The following is a 26,099-nucleotide window of genomic DNA, read 5'->3' as shown; positions in this document are numbered from 1 at the left end:
ACCTATTGCTAGGTCACTGCCAATAATTAATATTTCTAACATTTTGCTTCAATCATGAACTTATTTTTATGCATGGACGATTTTTAGTAGAATAGGAATTTGAACCTGCAATAGAATAATATAGATTTATTCCATCATTAGAATAATATAGATTGCAGCAGAAGAAGAATTGGCATTCTCGATTTGAAATTATGATATCACATTTTTTTACAAAAATAATGCTAATGCTTTTTATCATTAATAAAGAAAATGAGACAGCAAACCACTTATGACAATAACACAAACAAGAAATAAGTAAAAAAGTATAAAAATTTTTATTGTCCATGAGAATTTATTTACAGCAATAAAATTGGAACAAACCACATATACAGATTACACCTTTCCATCTAAAACCACAAGTGATATTCCTATATTAAATGTACACATAAATAATGTGCAAATAACAATTCATTCTTTCCAGATTTTTTAATTGAAAGAAATAAACATGATTTGTTCAATGTAGGGCAATAAAATAACCTCAATTTCCTTTAATATAGAAAATTTAATTAAAAAAAATTATTACTATATAGAGGTATTAGATTTAAAAATATCTGCTATTCAGAAAAAAAAAATCAATTCATAAAAAAGGTATATTTTCTAAAAATGCTAATATAAAATAAACAGTTTAGTAATGAATATAATTTGACATGTATTTGAAAATGGTTTACATACATACTAAAAGTATTTATAGTATATTTAAGTAAGTATTTTGAAAAAGTATTTATCTTGATTAAATAAAAGATTTATATATCGTTAAAAAATAAAATACAAATTCAGCATTTTATTTGTCGAACACTTTAAGATCGGATTTGATAAATAGTTGCAAAAACAAGAGCAATCTTCAAATTTAGTGCAATAAATAAAACTTCAGATACAGATAACAATAAAAATATAAGAACATTTATACTTTGAACAAAACAAATAAAATAATTATCAAATCTTGAATTTTTCAAGATATCTAAATATTTTTTTAATATTTAATAGATAATTTTTCTCTCATATTTGAATTAAATTATTGCTAACTTTCTTTTTATTACAATACTATAATTTTACAAAGCTACATTGATGCAAATAAGGAAAATATATGCCATCTACCGAGCACAATACACAACAGAATAATGCACTATTTCAAATAGTCTTCAATGAAAAAGCACATGACGATTCATTTTCTGGTAAAATTTACTTATAAAATTGCCTCCTCAATATTACTGATCTTATTTATACCCAATATTAATGATTTCAATGATGAAGATGAAAAATATAGACGTGTTTACTTGAATGTTACACTTCTTCTTGTTTTATTTCTTTATCCTGATCTTTTTCACCATCAAAAAATTCATTTGGAGGCTCCACTCTACAAAAAGAAATGAAATAAATCTATCATAAATTTTATGATAACTTATAACAGAGAAGAAATATGCTTACTATTTTTTTAAGACAAGTGCAACCATATCAAACATTGTATTCATTGGAATATAATCGACACAAAGTACTAAATGTAAAATTTTAAATAAACAAATTTTTATTTTATATTGGAGGATAAACAAATTTCCTTTGTCAAGTAACTATATTTTAAATTGTTTAACTCCTTAGGGGCTCAATTTCTGTAAATGAATAATCCTGTGGCATTGATCTTGTATCTCTCTTCTGACTTACCTTCCTTCGTCTCCTCTAACACTTTCAACGCAGCCGACTCCACTAAAAGACAAATAACAATTCTTCTGGGTGTTGACATTTTTTATACAAAAATAAATGAATAAAAAATAAAGGTATTATTCAGATATGTATATCTAAACTGGCATAAGAGACAAATTTTAGCCCATAGAAACCTGCAATTGGAATATCTGAAAAACGAGATATCTCATCGGGAGCATTGAAAGTGTTAATGGCAAGCAAAAAGAAGTTCTAGTAGCTCTATTTACTTTCTACATATCAATGACAGTTAAACTAAAGAGCCACAAGAGGCAATCTTTCGAAAGATGGTATATATGGTGATCTCAAAATGTTACTTTGACAGTTAACCATCCAAGTATTTATTCTGTCACGGATCATGGTAGGGTAATATTTTCTTTGTTTAGCATTAAGGGTGATCCATGTCACCCTGCTTGATGTCAAATTTATAACTTTCACAAGCAATTAAATGAGTGAAGAAACTGGAAAGGCCCAAAGTAAGTGTCTGCATTCCCAAGTTATTTTCTTGTATATGAAGTATACAAGGAGAAAACATTAGAATCATCAAAAATTCTAATTTGAGATTTTAATAAATCTTCATATTTCAGATCTCCTAGAGTTAAAAAAATACATTTTTGGATGGTTTGCGAACATGATAACACAAAAATTCTGCGACACAGATAGATGAAATTTGGTATATTGTCCTAATGACAAATTTGCATTTTCACATCAAATTCTGAGTGAAATCCATTCACAGGAAATCTGTCTGCTTGAATGTGGGTGAATACGACAAAAACAAAGAGCTAGCGAGATAAAATTTAGTACACAGATTTAAAATATAAACTGCAGCTTTGTAATAGATTTTGAATTAAATTGGTTAATAGATGTAAGGGTTGTTGGTCCATACTTAAAAAGCATGTGATGACAGTAAGTCAAAAATGTAAGTAATTAGATGCAAGGAAATAAATATATTATTTTAACATCTAAAGTATATTAGCATATTGTAAACTTAATCTGCTAAAAAGTTGATTACCTGTTGGTTTGTTACTTTTACAAGCTTACAAATGTGATATTCAAAACAACTAAAATAAAATTAATTTAGTATGTGATCTTGTCACTAAAATAATAGTTTTGTATCAAATCTGGGTTTTAACTGCATCCTCCTCTTCGCTACAAAAAAAAAAAAAAAAAAAAAAAAATCTAAAATGCATATTTGGGTTTTTATACTATGAAACAAAAAACTCATGAGCACTGTAAATAAAAATACGAGTATTTGTAGCATTCACGCTCTCATCCAAGGTCCAGATTTAATGCAGGTGATGTGAGAGAGAAGAACATCTTTATTAGGGAAATGCACAAGAGATCTGAGGAGCCCACTCATCAGATTTGATCATGGGGTCATAAAAGGCTAAATCACTTAAAAAAAAAAAAAAAAAAGCTTTTCCCATACACCATCAATTGTGATAACCATTATTCATATTACTTCTATAGCTCACATAAAGAGATAAAAACACACACACACGCACGCACGCACACACACACATGCACGCACACACTTGAAATTTTCAACAGCAGACAAGTGAGTTTTTAAAATTTTGACATATAATTAGAATTTAGAAATTTTCAGAATTTCTTTCTAAAGAAATGGGAGTTAGATGAACTTTGGAATCAAAGATGAAGAATTTAAAAAGTTGTTTAGATCACTTGAAAGATTAATTTGGAGGAAGGGAAATGAAATGTATATTGACATATTTCAAAAAAGTTTTAAAACTGCAAAAGAAAAACGTGAAATGTAATACAAGAGTGGTTGTATTTTAATATAACCTCTCTTACCATTTAATTCAGTTTAATTAAACCCATCAAATATCAATTGTTAATTATTATTTATCAATACCAATTTTCTACAGTTTTACTAAACAAGAAATTACTTTGCATCGATTTCTTGTTGTGACATTTTGACATCAGGATCTGTTTCATTCTCTTCTTCCATTTTAGCACGAAGCAGATCTTCTGGGACATCTTGCATTTGTACACTTGGAGCATGAACGAGGCATTTGAGATTCTCTGTCACGTGCTTTACAATAGTCTCTAAATACTATTCAAGAGCGTAAGGGAAGTGGAGGGGGAAAAAATCAAATTAGTTATAGAATACATTGATATATAATTTGATACTGAAAGCTTTTCTGTAGAGATAAAAATATTCTTAGCAGTTTTCACTCCTCTTATAAAAAAGTATGAAAGAAAAGACATAAATATTCTTAATAACATTTGAAATAATTTTTATTTAAAATAAATAAATAAGTGATTTTAAATAAGCTGAAATCTTTACTTATAATAAATATAATATGTATATGTATGCTGACACTATATAGGCCACACTGTTTGATCTAGACCTAACAGTAGACGTATATATACTTGGGTAAGAAGGGGAGGGGGGATGGATGTGCACCTCAGTTTTTTTTCCGTAAAAAAGTTCTGAAAATATTACAGTGCAAAAATGATTTTTAGATTTCTTTCAAAATTTGAAAAATTATTTTTTTAATGATAACAATGTTTTTACAATATAAATATTTTCCCAATATTTAATTAAGTTTTGAAAAAAAAGTATATTTTCCAATAAGAATCATAAAAATTTTGAATGGCTATTAAATATAGAAATAATAAATAATAATACAAAAAAAAAAAAAATCTGCAAGCGTCAAAAATCTGATAGAAACAAAAGTACTGATAAAAGTCACTATTAATGTTGCAGATTCTTTTGGTTTGTTTTACAATCAGAATTATTACCATTATTAATACAAAAATATTGGAATGTGCAAAATAGTAAAATTAAATTTCTGGCCTTAACACAAATCATTATGGAACAGGCAGATTTCAGGGAAGCAAGTAACACATTTACTTAATTTTGAAAAGAACCAGTAAAAGATTTAAAATTTATATTTAAATTATACTATTAAAAAAGAGAAAAATGCAAAATTTACAATATTTTAGGTTAGAAATGGGGTTACTTTCTTAAAAGGTTAGAAATAGAGTATCTATTTTTTAAAACAATTTTTAGGGGGTATGAAAGAAAATTAAGGCTTAACAAAATGAACAGAATAGTGTAAGGCTTCTGAAATAGGATGAATAATGTCTATCAAAATTTGAAGTTTAAAAATATTTTGCAGAAGTTATTAAGAGCAAATTACATAAAATATCCAATTGAAAATCGAGAGAAAAATTCCATCTAAAGATGAGTTAAAATTGAAGGAAATGTTAAGAAAATTTTTTAGACAGATATCAGTATTATTTTTTCAAATATTCATTTGAATTAAAAAAAAAAAAAGAGTTGCAGAAAAATGACTATTAAGTACTTTACAATCTGTCCGAATTCACAGACAAAAAACTAACAAACTTATTTAAGAAATGCTGTTTCACAATTTCAAGTATAATAACTGTCAGAAAAAAGTGATAAAAATAAATTTAATGAAAAAAAAAATCTTTGAGGCAACTGGTATCAAAAAACTAAAATGAACAGACATAGTACTGTTCTCAAGCATAACGATTATTAGAGTAGGTATTCATACTTAGTAACTGAGACAAAATGTTAATAATTTAACTTTCAGCTTTTTAAAAAATAATATTGTATTGACATTTGAAATCACAGAGCAACATATTTAGGAAAAGATTATTTTTTTTTCAGTCTAGGAATTTAAAAAAAATTGATTGCAAATTTTGCTTATTTTTCAAGGACATAATAAAATTTAAGGAGTTTTCAAGGACTGCAGAAATTCCGCATATAACGTAGTAAAATTAATAAAAGCTTATTACCTGTTTGGAATTGGCATTATCCTGTTTGGTATTGATATTTGGGTGAAGAGTGAAATCAGGAGCAAAGTATTCAAAATATTCTGCAAGCGGCAAAAAAAGATTCATCAAAATTTATACAAAACCTTCATAAACCAAAATACATTTCATATATCACATTTTCACAGGAAAATTTGAGTTATCATCAAAGTGCATTAATCATAAAATGAAATTATATTTGATAGATGAAAGAACACACACACATTCATATATATATACATTCATACTGAATATTAGAATCTCCAAAAAAAATATAATTCAATGTAAATTAGTTTTATGCAAAGTGAGAAGTTATTTTAGGAAAAATATGCAAAATTATGTTTAAGTTGTTTACTTACATTTTTAAAAAATATAACAAAATATATATGGATTTAACATTTGTTAATTCTAAATAAGAATTTTATTAATAATTTCTATTTATTAAATTTAGCCATAAAATAGCTGGAAAATTTAAAGAATTTGCATGTGAAATATAATGCAATAGAAAAATTGACAGAATAAGTTATATATGTATTAAACATTTTTTTTTGACTGATAAGGAAAATAACTTAACTCTATTCACCATAAAAGTAAAATGTTTTAGTAACTTTTATGGTTAAATGTAAGAAATTCTAATAAAAAATAAATTCATAAGCAAGAAAGAAATTTCAGACTATACATTTTAATAATGTCCAGATTTAACATGGTATAAACAAATAATAATAAAAATAAACATTAGTAAGCATTCTGCAATATACAGCAGTATACTTTCAGAATTCAAGAATATTAATTGTTTAAAAATAAAATTTTAAAGAAGTTACTTCTGAAATCAAAATTAACGAATGCAACAAATTACTCATAAAATGTTCATTTAGCCAAGTAAAATGACTTGGAACAACTTGTGATATTAAGAGATAATTTTTCAATTTGCAGAAAAAATGAAACTTTATAAAACACAATTGCACTGAAAATCTTCAAAATTTTAACTTCATATATTTTTACAGACAAAAGAAAATATCTTTTTTTATTATAAAGATTTGCAAATATAACATAAAATTAAACCACAAGAAATATCTTACCATTATAAGGAATTTCACTACTAATATTTTCATCTACTAAAAGTGATGTTTCATAGGTCCAACATCTAGAAACATTTCTTACAGTATAACCTCCTCCTCCCAGAACAAGCAATGGAACATTGAGTTCTTTCACAAATTTTACACATTCACTGTAACAAAAAGATAATGTAAGTTAGTTAATATATATATATATATATATATATATATATACACACACACACACAATACATATATAGACAAACTGTTTCTTACCACATTAATTTTAAAACACTTAATTTCTTAATTGTGAGAATTTAAGACACCTATCGGGATGTAATAATGATAGGTTTAACTGCCTTAAAACGCAGCCTTAACAATTCTTTAATGTTGATTTCATTGTCACTGCCAAAAACAGTAAATCTCCTTCTTGAGCAGTAAAAACAGCAAACACTCAGGATCTTCAGTTTGCTTCATAATCTTAGTGGCAAACTTATGCCTCTCATCTTTTCAATGGTTATGGTTCAGATTGCCAAAAAAATTTTGAAAATAACCTTCAAATTTCCTTTTAATCAAACAAGTTACCCATAATTGGAGTTATGACTATTTTCAAACAAATGCAAATTTTTCAAAGAATCTATTATGCAAACTCTTACCATACTTTCAAATTAGCTAAGCACTAAAAATAATATCCTAATAGCTTGGACTTCCTCTTCATTGCAATTAATTTCGTAGTAGCATGAACTTTTAATTTTCCCAAGGAATCAAAATGCTGTGATCTGTAAATCTTTTCTAAAATTTTACAAGATCAAAACTCTTTCTTGCGCTTGCTTTTCTATCCTTTCTGCTTACCTACTTGGCAACCACACATTCTAATTTATACAAACAGTTTTGAAATTCAGATAATATAAAACTGTCAAAGAATATAATAAATTTGATTAAGGCACATAAATGAAAGGGCAAAACTCATTTCAGAAGAATTAGAGAAATCTTATAGAATTAAAGAGCAATGCCAAACTAAATTACAAATTTCTTATACTGGTAAATGAAAGGTTATTTTACATAAAACATCATTGAAAGTTACTTTACAAAATAATTAGCCTAATTTCTTTCTTTCTTTCTTTTTTTTTTTTTTTTTTCAAATTTACAAAACATAAAAATTATAAATGAATTTCAGAAATATTTAAAATTACATTTCTAAAAATTTAAACAATCATTAATTTAAGGATTACTAAAAAAATGCAAGATATGATAATTAAAAAAGAATTATCACTTACCCATGTCCTTTTGTACTCAAGGCGAAACATCCTAGTCTATCACCAGCTAAAGAATCAGCACCACACTAATTAATGAAAAAAAAAAGTTATTTATATATTTTTCCAATTTTATAAAATAAAGTAATTTTTAGAAGAGGGCTTTCAATTATGAGAAGGAGAGAAAAAATACAATAGATTTTAACAACTTTCCTGCAACAACCTCCGAAAAATAACTGAAAAATTTAGGAAATTAACAGAAGAGAAACAAGCACGAGAGATGAAGCATTTAAATGTTGTACATTTTGCAAATACTTCGAACTGCCCTCAGAATAATTTTATATTTAAAAGGCTGTGCCATGAATGTGATAAATATAGGAAGCTATGAATTACTTCTCTATGCAAAGAAAATTTTCAAAATTAATTAAACCAAGAAAATAGTTCAGCTAACAAGGAATATTTTAAAATCAACAACATATTTATGACAACATATTTTACTCACTTTCTCACATAAACAAACAAAGTTGAAATCTGCATAATCTTTATATATTTTGAAATTCTACATAGATGAAACTGCATTTTGACTATGCAAATCCAATCAGAATCAAACATATATAAAACATTAGAAAATTCGTTTATCAGCATATGTTGAAACCAGTTTGGATTATTAAAAGAATTTAGGTTTATAGTAGATATACTAAGAAAAAAAATTCCTAAATTTCTACAAAAAAATTCAATTTTTGAAGATTTTAATTTTGATTCTTCAATGTATGAATAATAACATAAGTGAAATTAAGATATAAATATGAAGAATCTTGTCATAACAGGAAATTTCATTACTTAACAACACAACAATAATTCTTCACAAATAATGGCTTATTCAAGTTTTCATAAGGGTTGTTCCAACTCAACACCATCTCAGATTTTCATAAAATTTGGCACATATTTAAATAAACTTGGAAAAATATCAAATTCCCCCCCAGATATATCAACTTGTTTCTCAATTATAGCTATATAAAATTTCAGAAATTTGCCCCAATACAATGGATGGAATTTTATGAGCTCTGCTAATTGAACTACAGAATAGGGAGAGATGTCTTTTACAGCATTTTTCATATGACAGACAATATAATAAACAAAAAATTCCATCAAAATCTAAATAAAATTTTTTATTAATTTTTCTCCTTTCAAAATAAAACCATTTTAAAATTTTCATGCTTATTTCACAAATAGTTATTATTGTTGCAAATCTCTTGTTAAACTTAAATTTTGAGATGATGGGTTATTTGTAAATAAAATAATTAATTAAAACTGATGAGGCCTTTTTATTGATGCCTTGTAATTAGCTGAATAAGACAAGTATAATTTTTACATCTCTATGAAAATAAATACTGATTACAGTAAACTAAAGACTGATTACAGTAATGAACCTAATTTTTTTATTTATTTATTTAATAGTAAGATATGTTTACCATCTAATGTTTGAAAAGGTCATGTTTACTTGGCATATATCATAATATGTATAACGCACATATAAGTGTAAGTTAACTTCTTCTGTTAGTAGTAACAGGATTCATTTTTGTCAGGGTGTCTATTACTGACACTAATAAACCCCTAATTCATTTCTTGGATTATTAGAATTATATACATGGCCCAGATCAGTGAAGATAAATAATTTTTGGTTCATCAAATTCTTCATTAGTCTATGAAACATATTCTGAACTAACAGTTTCCTTCCTAGATAGTTTGGCATAATCTGATATGCTTTATATTTTATATATGTTTTATATGTTATTTTAATGTTTAATGTTTTTTATTCCCAACACTAAAAAATATTCATCAATAATTTTGATAAAGTTTCAGGAAAAACAATGTATGGTTGTATCAATGCTTGTCATAATGCTTGACCATAATGCCTTTTCAAGAACAATTCTGATTCAGCATATTATTCTTGAACTGAGTAAGTGAAGTCTATTTCAATCATATTTTCAATTGCTCTTTTAAAAAGTTGTTTTAGGGTTTGAATTTGATTTTCATATGGTCCCCTATCCGGCTGAACAGCCGTTATTCATATGCATGATCAAAAAATATCACTCTCCTTTCATTTTAAAATCCTTTTCAAGAAAGTAGAGAATTTTATTTTTATTTTTTATTAGTGCAGCCGATTCATAAAAAGATTCCATTTGGAAATTTTTTATATTTGGATGTAGAAAATATTGTTTTACCAGTACCATATATACACTTTTCATATACCACTTTATTTTGTGATAACATTTTTAAATGTTAAGTTTAAGCAATATTACTTTATTAAAAGTTAAAAAGTCTTTTAACTTAACTCTTAAGTTAAAAGTTTTTAAACTATAAGCCAATATGTATTATCAGCAGATTACAAGGCTACATGGTATATTATGTTACTCAATACTGTATTCTTTCCTCAGATTGACATTCATATTCATTATTATTATTAGTTTTTTTTAATTTCATTTATTTGAAAGTGAATTAATATAAAATAAGTCCCAGTTTTAAAATACTTTAACAATTAATTCATTGTTACCATCCAAAATTTATATTTTGCCAGATGATTTAAAACATTATAAACTACTTTGTAATAAATTTTAAACTATGTCCTTATATTTAACTCATCCTATTGATATGATTTCTTTTTTTTATAAATATATTCCTCATAGGTGAAACAAAATGATAGAATATGACATTGTTATTGATTTAATCTTCAACTTTTTAACTGAACACCAAACACTTATATTTTAATTATAAAGATATAAAATAATTTTAAAAAATGCATGAACACTTTAAATTGAATTTGCTATATTACAAGGAATACAATCAAACTTAAAATGTAACAATAAAAATCTTTGAAAATATTAAAAGATAAAACTCCATAAATAGCCTCTTAATAAATAATACTGTCAAAAAATCTATTTAAGCTACACTAAAAAAAACAATAGTGAAATATAAAATTTCATGATTTTTTTTTGCTAAAAATTATTGAATATAATAGATCCCTGATTTAAAATAAATTTAAATTATTTTTAGTAATTTTATTTACATTTTCAAGTCAAATAGTAAATTTCAATTAAAATAGCACGAAGATAACACAACAAAAAATCTTAACACTAAGAATTTTAAATACAGAGAACATTAATTACTTTTTTATTACTTCCGCAAATTAAATTGAATATAATACAGTTTATCTATTTCTTCTATAAGGAACCATCATTTTTGACAAACTTAGTTTCTTGGGAATACTGGTACAGTTATGTAATGAACTTAACAATTAGTCTATTGATTTAAAATACTAAAGTTTATATAACCAAAATTTAAAAATATGCAATTACTTGTAAAACAATACAGGTTGGTTGATAAAATTCCATCACTGATTGAATAACTGGTTTGAAGGTTTGGAAATAACCTATATAAAAAAACAGCCAAATGTTAATTTTCCTATGATAAAATCACTATACTGGATAAAAATAAAAATATAAAAAGTATATAGTTTTTTTTAAAATCAACAAGGGATTTCAGATTCAGTTTGAATTGAAAACAAATTTAAAAAAAATCATACACACAAATGAATTTTTACTTACATAATATTGTCTCCAATTTTTAAAGCAATAACTAATATAGTTTTAAATCTCCGATTCCACAGATTCTTCATGTAATACTGGAACAGTCAAGTTGTTTTTTCAAAGATAAGAAGTCGTGAACCCTCTTCAAAAATTGCAACAATAGCTTGTATTCTTAGAAAATAAGCACACATCCGATTTGCAATGGATGAGTCATTAGTGGAAAAATGTCCGAGAAGTTATTTGCAATTTAAAGAACATTGGCAGACATATAGCTCCAGTATTACAGAAATGTACGATTTCTAATGCTGAACAAGACTGTCACAAATCATTAGTGAAACTCTTGTTCAGCATTTAACACAAATTGTAAGCCAAAAATATGAATATACCCTCTAGCTACTGTCAATGTTTTTACAGTCATTACATCTAGTGCTTTTTTGGATTTTAGGTCAATAATTTATCTGATACAAATTATATGCATGTATCAGTTTAATGGGATATGCAAAAGATGAATCTGCTTAGATGAAGATTATATGGCAGATTCATTACAAGAAAATGGGTTTCATTTCAATATTTAACAAATATACTTTGAATCTCCTTATAAAATACAAGAAAACTTTTCTTGTTTTCCAAAGCCAGTTGGAAAAGTCACTTGAACAAACAAGGCATGCATTTCAACTATTCAGTCAATCATAATTTTAATAAAAAGATCAGAAAATTACACCAGAGTACTTGGGCACTTACCATTCTTGACCTGAACAAGCATCTGGAGCTTTACAGTATTAAAAGATTTAAAGTAAACTACAAAAGCTATCAATTTTAATTCAGATAATTTTCCATTACTGAAAGATAACAATATTAAAGTGTTTTATGCAAATAATAGAGCTTGATTATTTTCATTAATCTAATTTCTTAATCATTTATTAGCTGTTCAATTTATAAAACAAACATATGCAAATATATACTGTAAATACTAAACAATAATGGCATTTTAAATAAGTTTAAGGAACTTGCTGAATATAATATTGAACTAGATAAAAAAAAAATAATAAATGAAGTAAGATTAAATTTAAAAATATATACATTTATTATCTTGTTACCTTAATTTTTATTATTAATGACATCACTTCACTTTAACATTCCTTTAAGAGACATTAAAAAAATATATATATATGGCCTCAATAGATAACTTATTCATTCATATATTTTTTAAATAATTAATAAGACAGAATTTAAATGGATCTTAATGGAAGAAAAATATATTCATATTGAAACTTTCAATGACAGCTTTAGAAAAGTAACAACAGAGAATTACCTTGAAATTATTAACAGAGTTTCAAACAATTAATATTCACAAAAAATCTTGAATAGCATAAATTAACAAAATCACTTATTTATGATTTCAACTGATGATTTATTACTAACCTCATGTAATAAATATAAATGTTTTACATAGTTCTGAAGATTTGTAAAAACCACTGTTTGAACTCATTTTATTCTTGATGATTATTTACAAGAAAATTTAAGAAATGTTTGTTATATTCCTCATAACCTAAAAGATAAATATTTAGTTATGCCAGTGGGAAGGGGATGGGGAAGACCACACCTTAGAATATTATCATATAGCACCAATTATAACTTAAGATGACTTTATAGCTAGGGAATTATTTTGAATATACTTAAAAACTTAACTAGAAGACCTTCCACAATAAGAATAATAATATCCCCTGAAGAAAGAACCCATAATAAAAGCTTCTTATAAAAGTTATAGTACCTAACCTTCTTTTGGCTGAGTTTTTTCAACTCAATTTATTTGTGAAAGAAATTGAACAGTTATTCAGAATCAGTGTTTAAAGATATCAAATGAATTTTCTATTTTAGTGCCTTTTAATAAGTAAGGGAAAGGAGAAAAGACTTACTATTGTCATCAATACCCTCTTTCAAAGGAACATTCACGGAATAATATCTTCCACTTTCTGCGCCGATTTCATACATATCACCTAAAAAAATCCATAAAAGATTAATTGCTGAATCAAAAAAAAAAAAAAAAAAAAAAAAAAAAAAAATCAATATAATAAAGAATTCAATGGATATCATAATTTCCTTATATAAATTTTAAATAATAAAACAAATTAAGCGAAGAACAAGTCAATAATAGAAAGAACAAAACAAACAAATTTTATTTAAAAGCATATAATAACAGACATATTTTTTTTTTCATTTAAAATATTTTATAGCTGGAATTTTTCAAAAGTATAAAAGATATAATATTGATAATTTTCTTGCATCAAGGAATGACGTAAATGCTTTTGAACACTATAAAATTTTGATGGTTGCAATGTAAATTATTGCTTATTTAAATTATTTATATTGCATTATAATAAAGATGAAAAATATAAAATTATTCACTTCACTGTAGATGTATTTGGGTATATTTGAAGATAAAAAAAATATAAAAACAATCAGATATTTTATGATAATCAATAAAATATTAAGAAAGAGGCGTTCGGAATTAATATGCCAAAGAGAATGTTTAGAATAATTATCAATCTTATTTATTGTAAACATTTTTTTTTTCTGCAGCATAGAAATCATAACATATTTTAGCAAATATATCAAATAATTGTTTAACAAATACTAAGAACATCTATGACATTGCTGACAATTTTAGACTGAAGGAAAATATCAAAGATAATAATGTATGTCACAATTATGAGATGAAAAACAAACCTGTGCCAGGAAAGAAGTAATTGCCATATTTGTGGAATGAAACTGTCATGACACGATCAGTAAGATAAAATGCTTCTTGAACTCCATCACCATGATGAATGTCAATATCTATATACAACACACGTGGGTGAAATCTGGGAAAAAATAATGAAAAGATTAAAACACTTATTTAAAGAAGTTGCTAAATATGAAAAGTTAACTATATGTAATATAAACTAATAACTTGTAATATAACACTCTACAAGTGTCAATTATTGCAAATTTAAAAAGCAATAAATATTCAGAATTTATTTCTAAATGTTATTATACTCTGATAAATCATTTAGTCTTCCTGAAATTTGTCTTACCACAATTTACTCACCATTATCATATAATATTTTTCTAAAAAAGAAACAAGCATACTAAGTGAACTCAATAAAATCATTATCACTATCACTCATAAGCTCATTTTTCAAGCTCATTCATTCTTGCAAAATTTTGTAAATGTTTCATTATGTATATTACATCAATGAACACAGCAATGCTTTTATTGATTTATTTTCATATTTAATTTAAATAATAAATAAAAAAAATAATAGCAAATTTTGAATTAATATCTCTAGAAACTTAAATTTTTTACATCAAAAATAATTAAATTATAAAATACTGGTATAAAAGACTTAATTATGCTTTTCATAAAACAGTTTTATTTATGATCATTTCTTTCTTCGGAAGAAACCTTACAATTTATATTAATCCCATCTCTTAAAATTAAGAATACTAAATTGTCTGTCTCAGCAGAGCCGATTGAAAATAAATTGTAATTAGAGCAGTTAAAATGCTTAAGTAAAATTCTTCATCAGAATCATGATCAATCACAGTTGTAATCTGAATAGGTAGCAGGAAGGGGGAAACTATGTGAAAGTCTTTTGAATTAGTAGAATTTTAAAAAGAAATTTGCCGAAACAGTGTTTTGCATTCAGCATGCATTAGAGTCATTTTGGGAAAATAAGAGTCTGCAAATTTAAAAATCAAAGTGAAGTCTCAGTTTGAATGATTAGGAGGAAAAAAAAATCAATTTTAGAATGCTGATATTATTAAATTCATGTTATATATATATATATATATATATATATATATATATTTTAAAAAAGAAAAACAGTGAGGATTGACATATGGAAAGATTAAAGGAATGTTTAGTTTATGTCAATATTTTATGTTCTCAGTACAATCCAGGCCACTTCAAGAGGTGAGAAAACATAGATGATAATTAAATAATTTGGCATCTAGCTAACACTGTGTTTAAATAAAAGTGTTTGAAATTATAAGAATAAAATTGAGTTTACATGAAATATTTAAAAGGTGAATTTAACAAAAGAATTAATCACAAGTATAAATTTCAAGCATTCTTAACTGCTATTTAATTTTGATGATAATTTTATTCTGCAAGTAAGAATTAAACAATCTGTTATTCAAGATATTATCAATTATTCTTGAATATACTATTATGTGTTATATTATTCTGCATATAATGTTGTTTTTAAAAAGCAAATAAACATCTTAATTTTATTACAAAATTGCAATGTTTCACAAATACTCTATGAGTAAATGATCATTTCCATTAAAAATATTTTTTGCTATATTTAATGGTGTATTTTTTTCACTTTCCAAAAGGCTTGTACAATGTTAAAATACAACAAATAATTTTTAAAAAATTAAAGAGAAATCCTTATTCTAGATTCAGTGTCATTAAATATCACAACTGCCCAGTTACGACTTTTTCTATACCACAAAATTTAACTTCAGCCTATGAAATAAGCATTTGATCTAAAGAAGATATCAAAGTATTTAATGCATATTTTCTATAAATGAACACACCTTCATAAAAATAACACTACAAAAATTAATGAAAATACAATTAATGGTCCCATCCTAAACTTGAATTTAAAAACAAAAAAACATTGATACTATTTGAAATAATAGTAAAATGTCATTACAATTAAAATGAGTAAAATATTTTGTAAAATAAATAATAAACTTTTGTATTATAAACTACACATTAAAAGTGCAATTTGATCGAGTTTAATTATTTAATTGATCTACGAAAAAATAGAAGAATAAAGTAGTCAAATTACTTTAAAAGCTCCAGTATAGCAATAACAATGTCATTCACATAACAGAAGCCAGATGCCTGCAAAAAATTTAAATATCAGTTACATATTCAATTAAAAAAATAGATCTTAAACTCTTCTTATAAAATTAAAAAGGAATTTTGAATATAAAAATGCTCAGTATTTAATATTAATTTAAAACAAATCAGATGGTTCAGTAAACAAAGCATCATTTTTAAACCAATACTATAGAATACTAGACTTATTGATTAGCAGATATATCGATCACACCACTTGAGATTAAAATATTTTTATATTTACCTTATTTTTAATATTACTCTCTCTTTTTACTAGTTTGAGATTCACTTTACAGGATAAAAATTATTTCATCATACAGGATAAAAATTAAAAATTAGAAAAGGCTTGACTAATATTGTCAATTTTTTTTTTTTTAAATTATGCCACATGTTTTAATAACATTAGGGACATTCAAGAATACAATTAAGAGATTTATTGTTAGGTTACTATCATAACATGCCTTAAATTCCTATCTTAATTTGAAATTTAAAAATAAAATATTAAAGAAATCACAAATAATGCATAAGAGATTCAACTAAATACTATTACTTAATGAAACAGATGCAGCTATATTAATATTTATTTTCACATAACAAATGTGAATTTTTAAAGGATCAAATATGTGAGCTTCTAATCACAGAGATAAAATTCTACTACTCTTCATGGTTGGCTTTAAAATATTAAACAATGCAGATATTTTTAAACAAGAATTTTTAAAACTTTTAAGTTATAATATATTTGTATAATAAATAAAATCTTACTTCAAACTTTTTAGCATGATGCAGACCACCAGACCAATTAATAGCAATATCACAACACTGAAATTATAAAATATATAAATTCATTCATAAAAAATGTTAACAATCTTTTAAATCAAAAACAATGATACTGTTTTATAAATTAAACAGAAATATTTAGGTTATTTGTAAAAAATATTACTTGGTTATTTAAGCGGGTAGCTCCTTCTAATGATGCACCAGTATACATAGAACAAAAATCAAACAATCCATCAAATACTGGGCTGAAAAGTAAAGAAAATCTAAAGTAAAAAATAACTTTAACAAACGTAAACAATTTTGAGATGTTACGAGCAATTTAAAAAAAGAAAAATTAGTATAATCACTTTAAGTTAAAAAATTGCTATTCCAATATATATATATATATATATAAAAACTCAATTTATAAGAAATATTTATTATAATTTTTGCATAAATGTAAGAGAATTTATTAGAAAAGCCTTAATGAGTACTTAATTCAGAAAAGAAATATCTTACACTTTTGAAAATAATAATAATAATAAAAATTTACATACCAATCATCTCCTACATTGAAGTGGCTTAAACTTTTATTAAAGGATTGAATATTATGTGGTGTAACTCGTTGTAAGAAATCTATGTACTCATCAGAATGGAAACGACTCATATCATGAGCACATGCACGATACGGACGATAGACCTGTAAATTAATAATCATATTAATATACAGATATAAAATTAAATACAAATAGACAGCAACAAATAGAAATCCTAAGTAACAAATAATCTAAATCAAATATGCTTTATGAATAATCAAAATTCATTCATTCTATTCAGAAAATTAATATATATACAATACTACATATTATTAAGTTTTCACAACAGATTAGGATTTTTAAAAAACTCACATAAATTTATATTTGTACTTACTAATTTTTTAATATTTTAAAATTATAATAAATTTTAATGATTTATAAGTTTTATAATAAATCAATAATGTTAAATAATTAATCTTCAATAAAAATACTTTCAATCCTTTAAATATATCATCTGTTAAAAAAACAAATAGCTAAATTTATGTAATATCTCTAAATCACTAATTAATTGCTCCTTTAAAAGTATAAAGCAAGACCATTTTAAAATAAATTACTTTATTTGGTAAAATTTGATTTTAACAGTGACCAAAAAAGGCAAGAAGAAATGTTGCCAAATTATAAAAATATATTCAAATGCGTAAATATAAACATCAAATCAGTCTGATGATTAAACTTGTCAAATTTGTGATTTTTTTTCTTCACACTTTTTATTGCCTTTATAAGAAATAAGTACCTTTTATTTTATAATTTCTAAATTTTGCTAAGAAATTTTTAAATTAGATAATAAACAAACTGGTGGACAAAAATAAAATAGGTATTTGCATATTAATCCCATGTCATTTGCAAACTTTTGGCATAATTGTATGCCTATGAAAAACATTATGCTTCATTCTAGGTCATTGGCATCTACTTAATACCCAAGTACTCTAATACCTCTAATTCATGACATACTACTATTGAGTAAATTGCACGTTGATTTTCCAAAAAATTAAGTGAAAATAAAGGTGACAAATTTTAGAAATCTTTTAACAGCTTACATTTTGAAATTTTATGTTAAAATTAATACCAAAAATATATATATTTAATTTAACATGCTGATTATACCAAGCCTATTTTGAAGAAATTATTATAAATTACCTAGCAGTTTTAAATGAATCTACTAAAGGAAATTCTTTTTTATAAGAAATATATTTCCAAAATTTTGACAGGTTTAAAGGAGGGAGATAAGAAGAGACTTTAATAATGTAATATAAAATTACTAAGAATATGACCCAATATAACATGAACATAAGAGCAGGGAAATTTTCAACTTAACGACATAAAAGGAATATATAAAACTTCAACAATCATTTGAAACTTTTCATTCAAATTTGCAAATTGTATCAAATTTGATTACAGGATTTAGAAGCCAGTCTTGCAAAGTTACCAGATTGCTTTGCAGAAAAATTTACAAGATTACATAGTATATAAAGTCAGGCAGAAATCTAAAAAACACCCTTGAAAGACTCAAATAATGAGAGAGAGAAAAGAGACAACACTGGTTAACAATGATTAGTTGCATAACAAAGAAAATATTCAAAATATCATTGCCATTCAAATAAAAGTTACTGTTCAAATATTCTGATTTTTGAGATTCTCAGCACCATCTCTAATTAAAGCTTTACAGACCAATAAAATTTGTTAACTTCACTGAATTTTCTTTACTTAATAACAGAGATGTTTGAATTTCACTATGTCCAACAAATAGTTAAATTTTAAAATAAAATCCTTTTTTGTGGATTTACTATCAATGCGGGTGAGTCACTTTAAGCAAGAGTTAATCATTATCTTCAACTGCCAAAGATATACACAATTATTCTTCAATTAAAAAAAAAGAAAAGAAAAGAAAACACACCATCAATTAGTACGCTATATGTGCAAAACATAAAAAGCCAAAGAAGATAATAAATATTTATTCAGAATATAAGCATTATAAAAAACCCCAATTAGAATAAGACATTTGACAAACAAAAGAGCAACTGATGATAAAGGATTTATAGTGTTTCATTTGAATCCCAGAATGTTTTTTAGTATTCATCTACTAATGTATCAAAAATGTATTAATACAGGAAGTTATCCCACTATAATTTAAAAACATACAAAACAACTGTCTCCAAATAATGCACACAGTAATATACTGTATGAATAATTGTTAAGGTTGGTAATTTAGAATTCAGGACATATATGTACATTTTCTTTCCAATTACACAATTCTGATTAATATTAAAGAGTTGTCACTTTTCTTGGATACATGTGATGGCTAGAATAACCAAAATACAGCAGTTTTATTGAAGTTATTTGGTTCAAACGCTTCATGAAACCACTGAGAAACATTTTTGGAATGTGAGAATTCAACAATGGAGTCTGTTACTATGCACAGTATTTCTGAGTTAGAATATATATATATATATATTGCAGTCTATACTATGCTTGATAGAATAGGGCAAATATCTTCAAAGTAGTTTGCTCAATGAGGAAGGAAAATAATTATTTTTCATCTTTTCTACAGAAATTTTAATTCAATGATTCCCTTTATCTCTCAGATACTTATGTAGAAAAAGGGGGGGGAAAAAACTTAACACTATGCCATCTGCATGTCTAATCAAGAATACTACAGAAAAAAAATTATGATACAAATCAACAATTTAATCATAAATAAAACAGTAGGAGTTTAAAAGTTAGTAAAATAATTTTTATAATTATTCAAAAATTTATATTGACTATAACTTAAAATTATAATTTTGGTTAATGATGTAGGTGTATGTCAGGGAATAAAGTATATTAATTATACTACATCCAACAAAAAGTATAGCTAGAACAATGTAAATATTATAAAATAATTAAAATATTTTACATCCGAGATACAGACGTTGTCAATATTCTGATGGAAACTGAATATCATATTAGAAAAGGACAGAGAAAAGGACTAAATGAAGAGAATGTTTAAGAAAGATTTCTGAAAAAGTTCTACTCTTGTTCACTATATCACTCTTTTGAAGAATAAAATTATCAGGCCTAACAGTTGGCTCCAATAGCATTGCCTTTAATAATCTCCAAAATACTTCCTTATATTTCTGTCATAAAATCAATATAAACCCTGCTGAGTACTAGAATGTAACTGGATAATAGTTTGTTAATTAATGGCTTTTATTTTGTTATTGGCAAATAGTAGCACATGTTTACATATCAATGGTAGCAATTTTATCAAAAAAAAAAAAAAAAATCTAAAATTTGAAAGAATTCAAAAATATATTCATTATTAATTCATAGCTAATGTTAGTTAAGGTCTTAAATATGCTATGCATTACAAACTAAAAATAATAAAAACTTATAAAAGCATTTAAAAAAAGAATGTTATGAATCTATTTATTATCAATTTGAAATTTTAAAAGCATAGCTCTTCAAAAATATTTATTGCTTTCTTCAGTTTTAATTTTTTGGCATCCATTTTTGCCATTTTATATCTCTTAATAGATACTTCAATGAAAAATACAAAATATTTGTGAATACATATACTTTAAAAATCAACAATAATGTACAGTCTTGATTATATTATGATAATTAATAGAAGAAATAGGAGGAGTATACTTACTTGCATTTTCTTATATAATTCATAATGAAGCACTAAACTATGAGTTACTGATAATCGATGAGGTTTCATTGGATGCCCAACACCTACAGGAGGAAATAATAATTGATAAAATATACCCAAAAAATTAATCAAAATATTTCAATAAGGTTAAAAAGTAATAACCTTCTTAATAAAAAATTCTTTAGTTTGAATGAAATTAAATGGATTCTGAATTATTCACACATTTCCTCAATTAAAGTCAAAGTCTATTTATATGTAATGCTTATTCGGTATAAAAACAGATGATATGAAGATAATGATTAAAAAAAAAAAAAAAACTGAATCATTGTCATATGACCTAAATGAGAAATAATAGCAAATAAATGAGTTAAAGTGAAGGAAACATTACAACCAGATAATTACACTTTTGCACAATACACAATGTAATGGGGAAAAACTGGCATAATTATTTTATCATTATTCAATTCAACAGAACATTTATTATGATTTAGGATATACAAAATGAAAGTGGTACTAAATTTAATTCTAATACACACAAAATAAATAAAATTAATAAGTATAAACAATCCAGTTAAACCTATAAGCTAAAAAATGTATCAAAGGCCCAGTTATCCAGATCACTTTGAGAGCAGAGAGGAAGAGGAAAAATGAGCAACAACATCAGAACAGCTAATTTGAATTGATGTATTTAAAAGTAGCAACATTATATATATATATATATATATATATATATATAATATATATATATATATATATATATATATATATATATATATATATATATATATATATATATATATATATATATATATATTATTTCTGAAGTCATCAAATTAATACATTACAAGCAAAATTTACTCAACCTCTGCCAAGAAATATATATATTTTAAATCAATTATCCAGATTCAGCCTGATACCAATCAATCCAAACAGCTGGAGTTTTATTAGATATTTTAAGTAAATTTGAAATTACAAAAGGAATTATTTCATTTTTCATTAGAGAAGGGCGAAAGAATAACACAGGATAAATCAACAAAATTAAAAATAACTGATAATTAAACATATTTTAACATGTTCGATATAGTAACTCATGCCTATCATTTGGATTATCTATCTCATTAGATGACTCTTTTTTTTTGCTATTTCTTAACCGTGATAGAGAAGGGGTGGTCTATTAAAAAGTACAAATAAATTACAAGTACATACAACATCCAACACGATGAAAAAGTTTATGAGTGTATATTATGGCATGGAGTAGGAGTTCTAGATGGCTTTAAAATAACTTTATTGCAGAATTGAAGCAGTTTACAACTTCAAAACTGATAAATTTGTATAATAGGAATTCTAAAACCACCCCAAAATAATGGCTAACCTAAGAAGCATGAAATGCTCCCAATCTCCATTTATCCCCAAATATTGAGATGAGGAGATTCTGAAGAAAATATTAAATTGAAATCACTATTTAATAATGCAATATTGATATTTTTAGTTTTAAAATTCAGAGCGATTTGAGATGCTGATGGATCAAGTAACTGAATTTTACTAGCCTTAAAAGAAAAAAAAAGGGGGGGGGGAGAGGGAATAGTTTTAAGTTAATATTGAAAATTATGATTATTATTTTTTTTTTTTTTCACATCTATGTTTAAATGGTAGACAGCTGGGAGATACAACTTAATTCAAACAGTTTTATTTTACTAGGCCAATAAAAAAAATAATAATAAGTTAGCATTTTACAATGTGCTTGATATTTTTAGACATTATAAACAGCTCACACAAATATAGGCAAGTTACAAATTGTACAATTATTTCTTCAAACAGCCAAACTTCACACAAGACTATTACATTGAGCTGTGTTTCATGCTTGTTTATTCACAGGTTTGCACAATATAAGAGCATTGTTTTAGCACTTTAGTTAATTTTTTTGTTAGTTACCAGTAAAGGAAAATCTAACAGACTTTCTATATAACAATTATAAAATGATAATTATAATTGAGATTATAGAAAATGTCATTCCACTGATAATCATATATCAATTTTTGATGGTTAGATAAGCTAATAATAATAAAAAAATCTCATTGAATAGTCAACTAGAAGAAACTATTTTATACATTAATTATTCCACATAAAAAGCAATTACAATGAAAACTAATATAAAAAGGAGCTAAACAACTACATATTTTCAAATTAACTTAAAAATATATAGTTCATTACTATAAACTTAAAAACATCATGCTAATTAGTAAGGAAAAAATTATTTTCCAGTAAGTATGGTATATTGCAAAATGACATCATTCTTTTCAATGAAATGTGATTTTCTAAGAAAATGATACATGTATTTTAATCGTTCAATCTTGGAACATTACATGCATTGATCTATGATTGAATCATTACATGTATTCAATCCTTCATATGAAACTTGTCTAATTAATATTAGGATTTCATAAATTCAAGAATACAAAAAAAAAAAAAAAAAGCAAAGGATTATGCATAATTTTTTCATCCATGAGATTTTGTAATGCAATAATATATTTTTCTGTTTGTTATTATCTAATGATTCACTGCTGTGTCTATTCATTATATTTCTACATGAGAAGCACAAATGCATTATGACAACTGCACCATGATTCACCAATTAATATAATATCTATCATATAAAAAAATTAATGCAATATCGCAATTTTTACGTGTTTAACAATAAAATCCAAACAATAAGCTCATTCAAACTGTACAAAATATATTTATTACAATTAGTTTTTAAACAAATCTTTTAATAAAATATTTTTATTTAGTCAATTTTACATCAGGTAGGCGAAATTTATTAAATTACTTGCATAACAAAACATTTTACAAAAGAGAAAATTTAACGTCAGAAATAAAAACAATCATGAGTGAAAATCTATTTGTTCCGAAGAAGATATTTTAAAAATGTCATTATATTTCTAAATAATTTAAAATCTGAGCTATGTTGTTTAAAGATACGAATTAATTCTTTTAAAAATGTCATTGAAAATTAGACTTACCATAATGAAAATTACCAACATCTGGATCCCAAAAGTACACAACTCTTTTCTTCGAAGCCATTATATTCGAATGGATGAATACACACAAATTCTCTCAAAAAATTCAATAAATAGTTCTATTCTTAGTTATTTTCATTTTTATACAGAAATAAATTAAGAGACGTATTTGCAACGAATTATTCTTTATAATCACTACTTTCACAACATCTAAAAGTATTAAGTGAAAAAAAATTATTATCAAAAAATTAGTTCAACCAAAATAAATATTTTAAATATATGTATATAATCTGAGAACTTGAACTTTTACGTCAATTTCATTGTCGCTTCGTTATTTTGTTCCTAATGGAAGCAGAATCATTGAAAAGAAATTTTGTTTTCAATTATCAACTCTTCACTTCAGTTACATCCAATGAAATAGCAACTTGCAAAAGTTTTGAAAATATTCCTCCCCCCCCCCCCCCTGCTGATTACGTAAGAAGCAAAGAAGCTTGCCTTTATCTATAATTTATTTTATTAAAGTTGTTCGGAAACTCAGTAAGTAAGTTAAAATTCTTATTCACATCAGTTTCAGATTTGAGAATTTTGTAGTTTAAATCAAATTAATTTCGCAAGAAACGACAAAATTTATACAAATATAAGCATAGAGATGCATAATGCACGGTTTTTTGAATAACAAATAATTTTGCTAGTGTTATTTTTAAATATTTGTTCCAAATGTCTGTTATTTTAATCATATTATTAATTAAAATTTATTAATTAGTAACAAATATAAAATTTATTATTTGTAATTAATACTTAATTTATTAATTCAAGTAACGTGTGATTGAATTAATTTAGCTATTTCAGCTTACTTTTTAAATTTAATTTTTTTCATAACTATTTATTTATTGGAGTAAACCATTCTCTGAAAAAGTTGAATTAAAAATATATGTCATTTATTTAAAATGTTTACTTTAATTCTATATTCTACCAATAGATGGCACCTGCAGTGAACAGAATATATGCAATCAGAAAGTTAAGTCACAAGCAATTTAAAATGATCTTCATGAGATAGTGCATTGTCAAATGGGAATATTGGAAGTCAAGATCGCATCTTTAAGCGGAATGGTGACTTCACACTTTCTAGTGAAATCACTGCTCCTATAAATTTCAGTGATATACAATTCAATGATACGATAATTCCAAAAATAACCGGTCCATTAACATTTCAACCCATTCACAAATTTCTCCTTTTCCCTTTATTCGTGTTAAGGGGATGGGATCCTTAGAACACAAGAGAAGAATGTTTTGTGTTTCTGGGATTTCCGTTCCTCTCCCTCGAGGGTCGGGGATCAGCCGATACCTCTTCTTTTCTTTCAGAAATGTTGGCTCAGGCCGCCGGATGTTTTGATAGCGTAATGTCAATGCGGGAGATGTTCATTTGCGGTTTTAGATTGAAGGGAATGAGCGACTCTTTTTATTCCTTTTCCACTTACAACATATTTGCCTATTGCCAACTTTAAAATTCTACATTAATATTGTACATAAAATTGAAATCGACTGACTCCTTCGATGTCTTTTTGGTACATTCACCTAAGAATGATCTATCGTGTATAAATTTTTAAGCATTAGGAATAAAATATTTTTTTTCAATACATGTTTCAGTATTTCAAGGTAAAAATATCAATACTGAGGAAATTTGAAATTGAATTTTTAGCCGCAGTTTTTGATAATTTTATCTCATTTCTGCTGTTTTGGATAACGAAGCATTGTTAGTGTTTATCATGAGATTT

General features: G+C 25.2%; 1 protein-coding gene across 1 annotated transcript; it reads right to left on the bottom strand.

Annotated features, from left to right (window-relative positions):
• Positions 1 to 295: 295 nt before the first annotated feature.
• LOC129984052 (histone deacetylase 3-like) lies at positions 296 to 24,708 on the bottom strand. Its single transcript, XM_056093815.1, has 14 exons — positions 24,328 to 24,708; positions 21,308 to 21,390; positions 17,638 to 17,780; positions 17,265 to 17,346; positions 17,087 to 17,143; positions 16,272 to 16,327; positions 14,158 to 14,291; positions 13,347 to 13,427; positions 11,200 to 11,273; positions 7,868 to 7,932; positions 6,615 to 6,763; positions 5,521 to 5,600; positions 3,639 to 3,805; positions 296 to 1,393 (listed from the first exon to the last, which is right to left on the bottom strand). Exons 1-14 carry the CDS (start codon positions 24,386 to 24,388, stop codon positions 1,321 to 1,323), a joined length of 1,305 nt encoding a protein of 434 aa, XP_055949790.1. The 5' UTR covers positions 24,389 to 24,708; the 3' UTR covers positions 296 to 1,320.
• Between the last annotated feature and the right edge of the window lie 1,391 nt (positions 24,709 to 26,099).

Source organism: Argiope bruennichi, chromosome 9 (genome assembly GCF_947563725.1).
Source record: "Argiope bruennichi chromosome 9, qqArgBrue1.1, whole genome shotgun sequence".
NCBI lineage: Eukaryota > Metazoa > Arthropoda > Arachnida > Araneae > Araneidae > Argiope > Argiope bruennichi.
Note: the sequence above shows the minus strand (reverse complement) of the source record. Positions and strands in the feature narration are given on the sequence as shown.

Coding starts and splice junctions, on each gene's coding strand:
- LOC129984052 (XM_056093815.1), bottom strand. CDS start 24,388: ATGGCTTCGAAGAAAAGAGTTGTGTACTTTTGGGATCCAGATGTTGGT. Junction 17,347..17,637: donor TTCAATGTAGGAGATGATTG/GTATGTAAATTT, acceptor TTTACTTTTCAG/CCCAGTATTTGATGGATTGT. Junction 16,328..17,086: donor ATCATGCTAAAAAGTTTGAA/GTAAGATTTTAT, acceptor AATTTTTTGCAG/GCATCTGGCTTCTGTTATGT.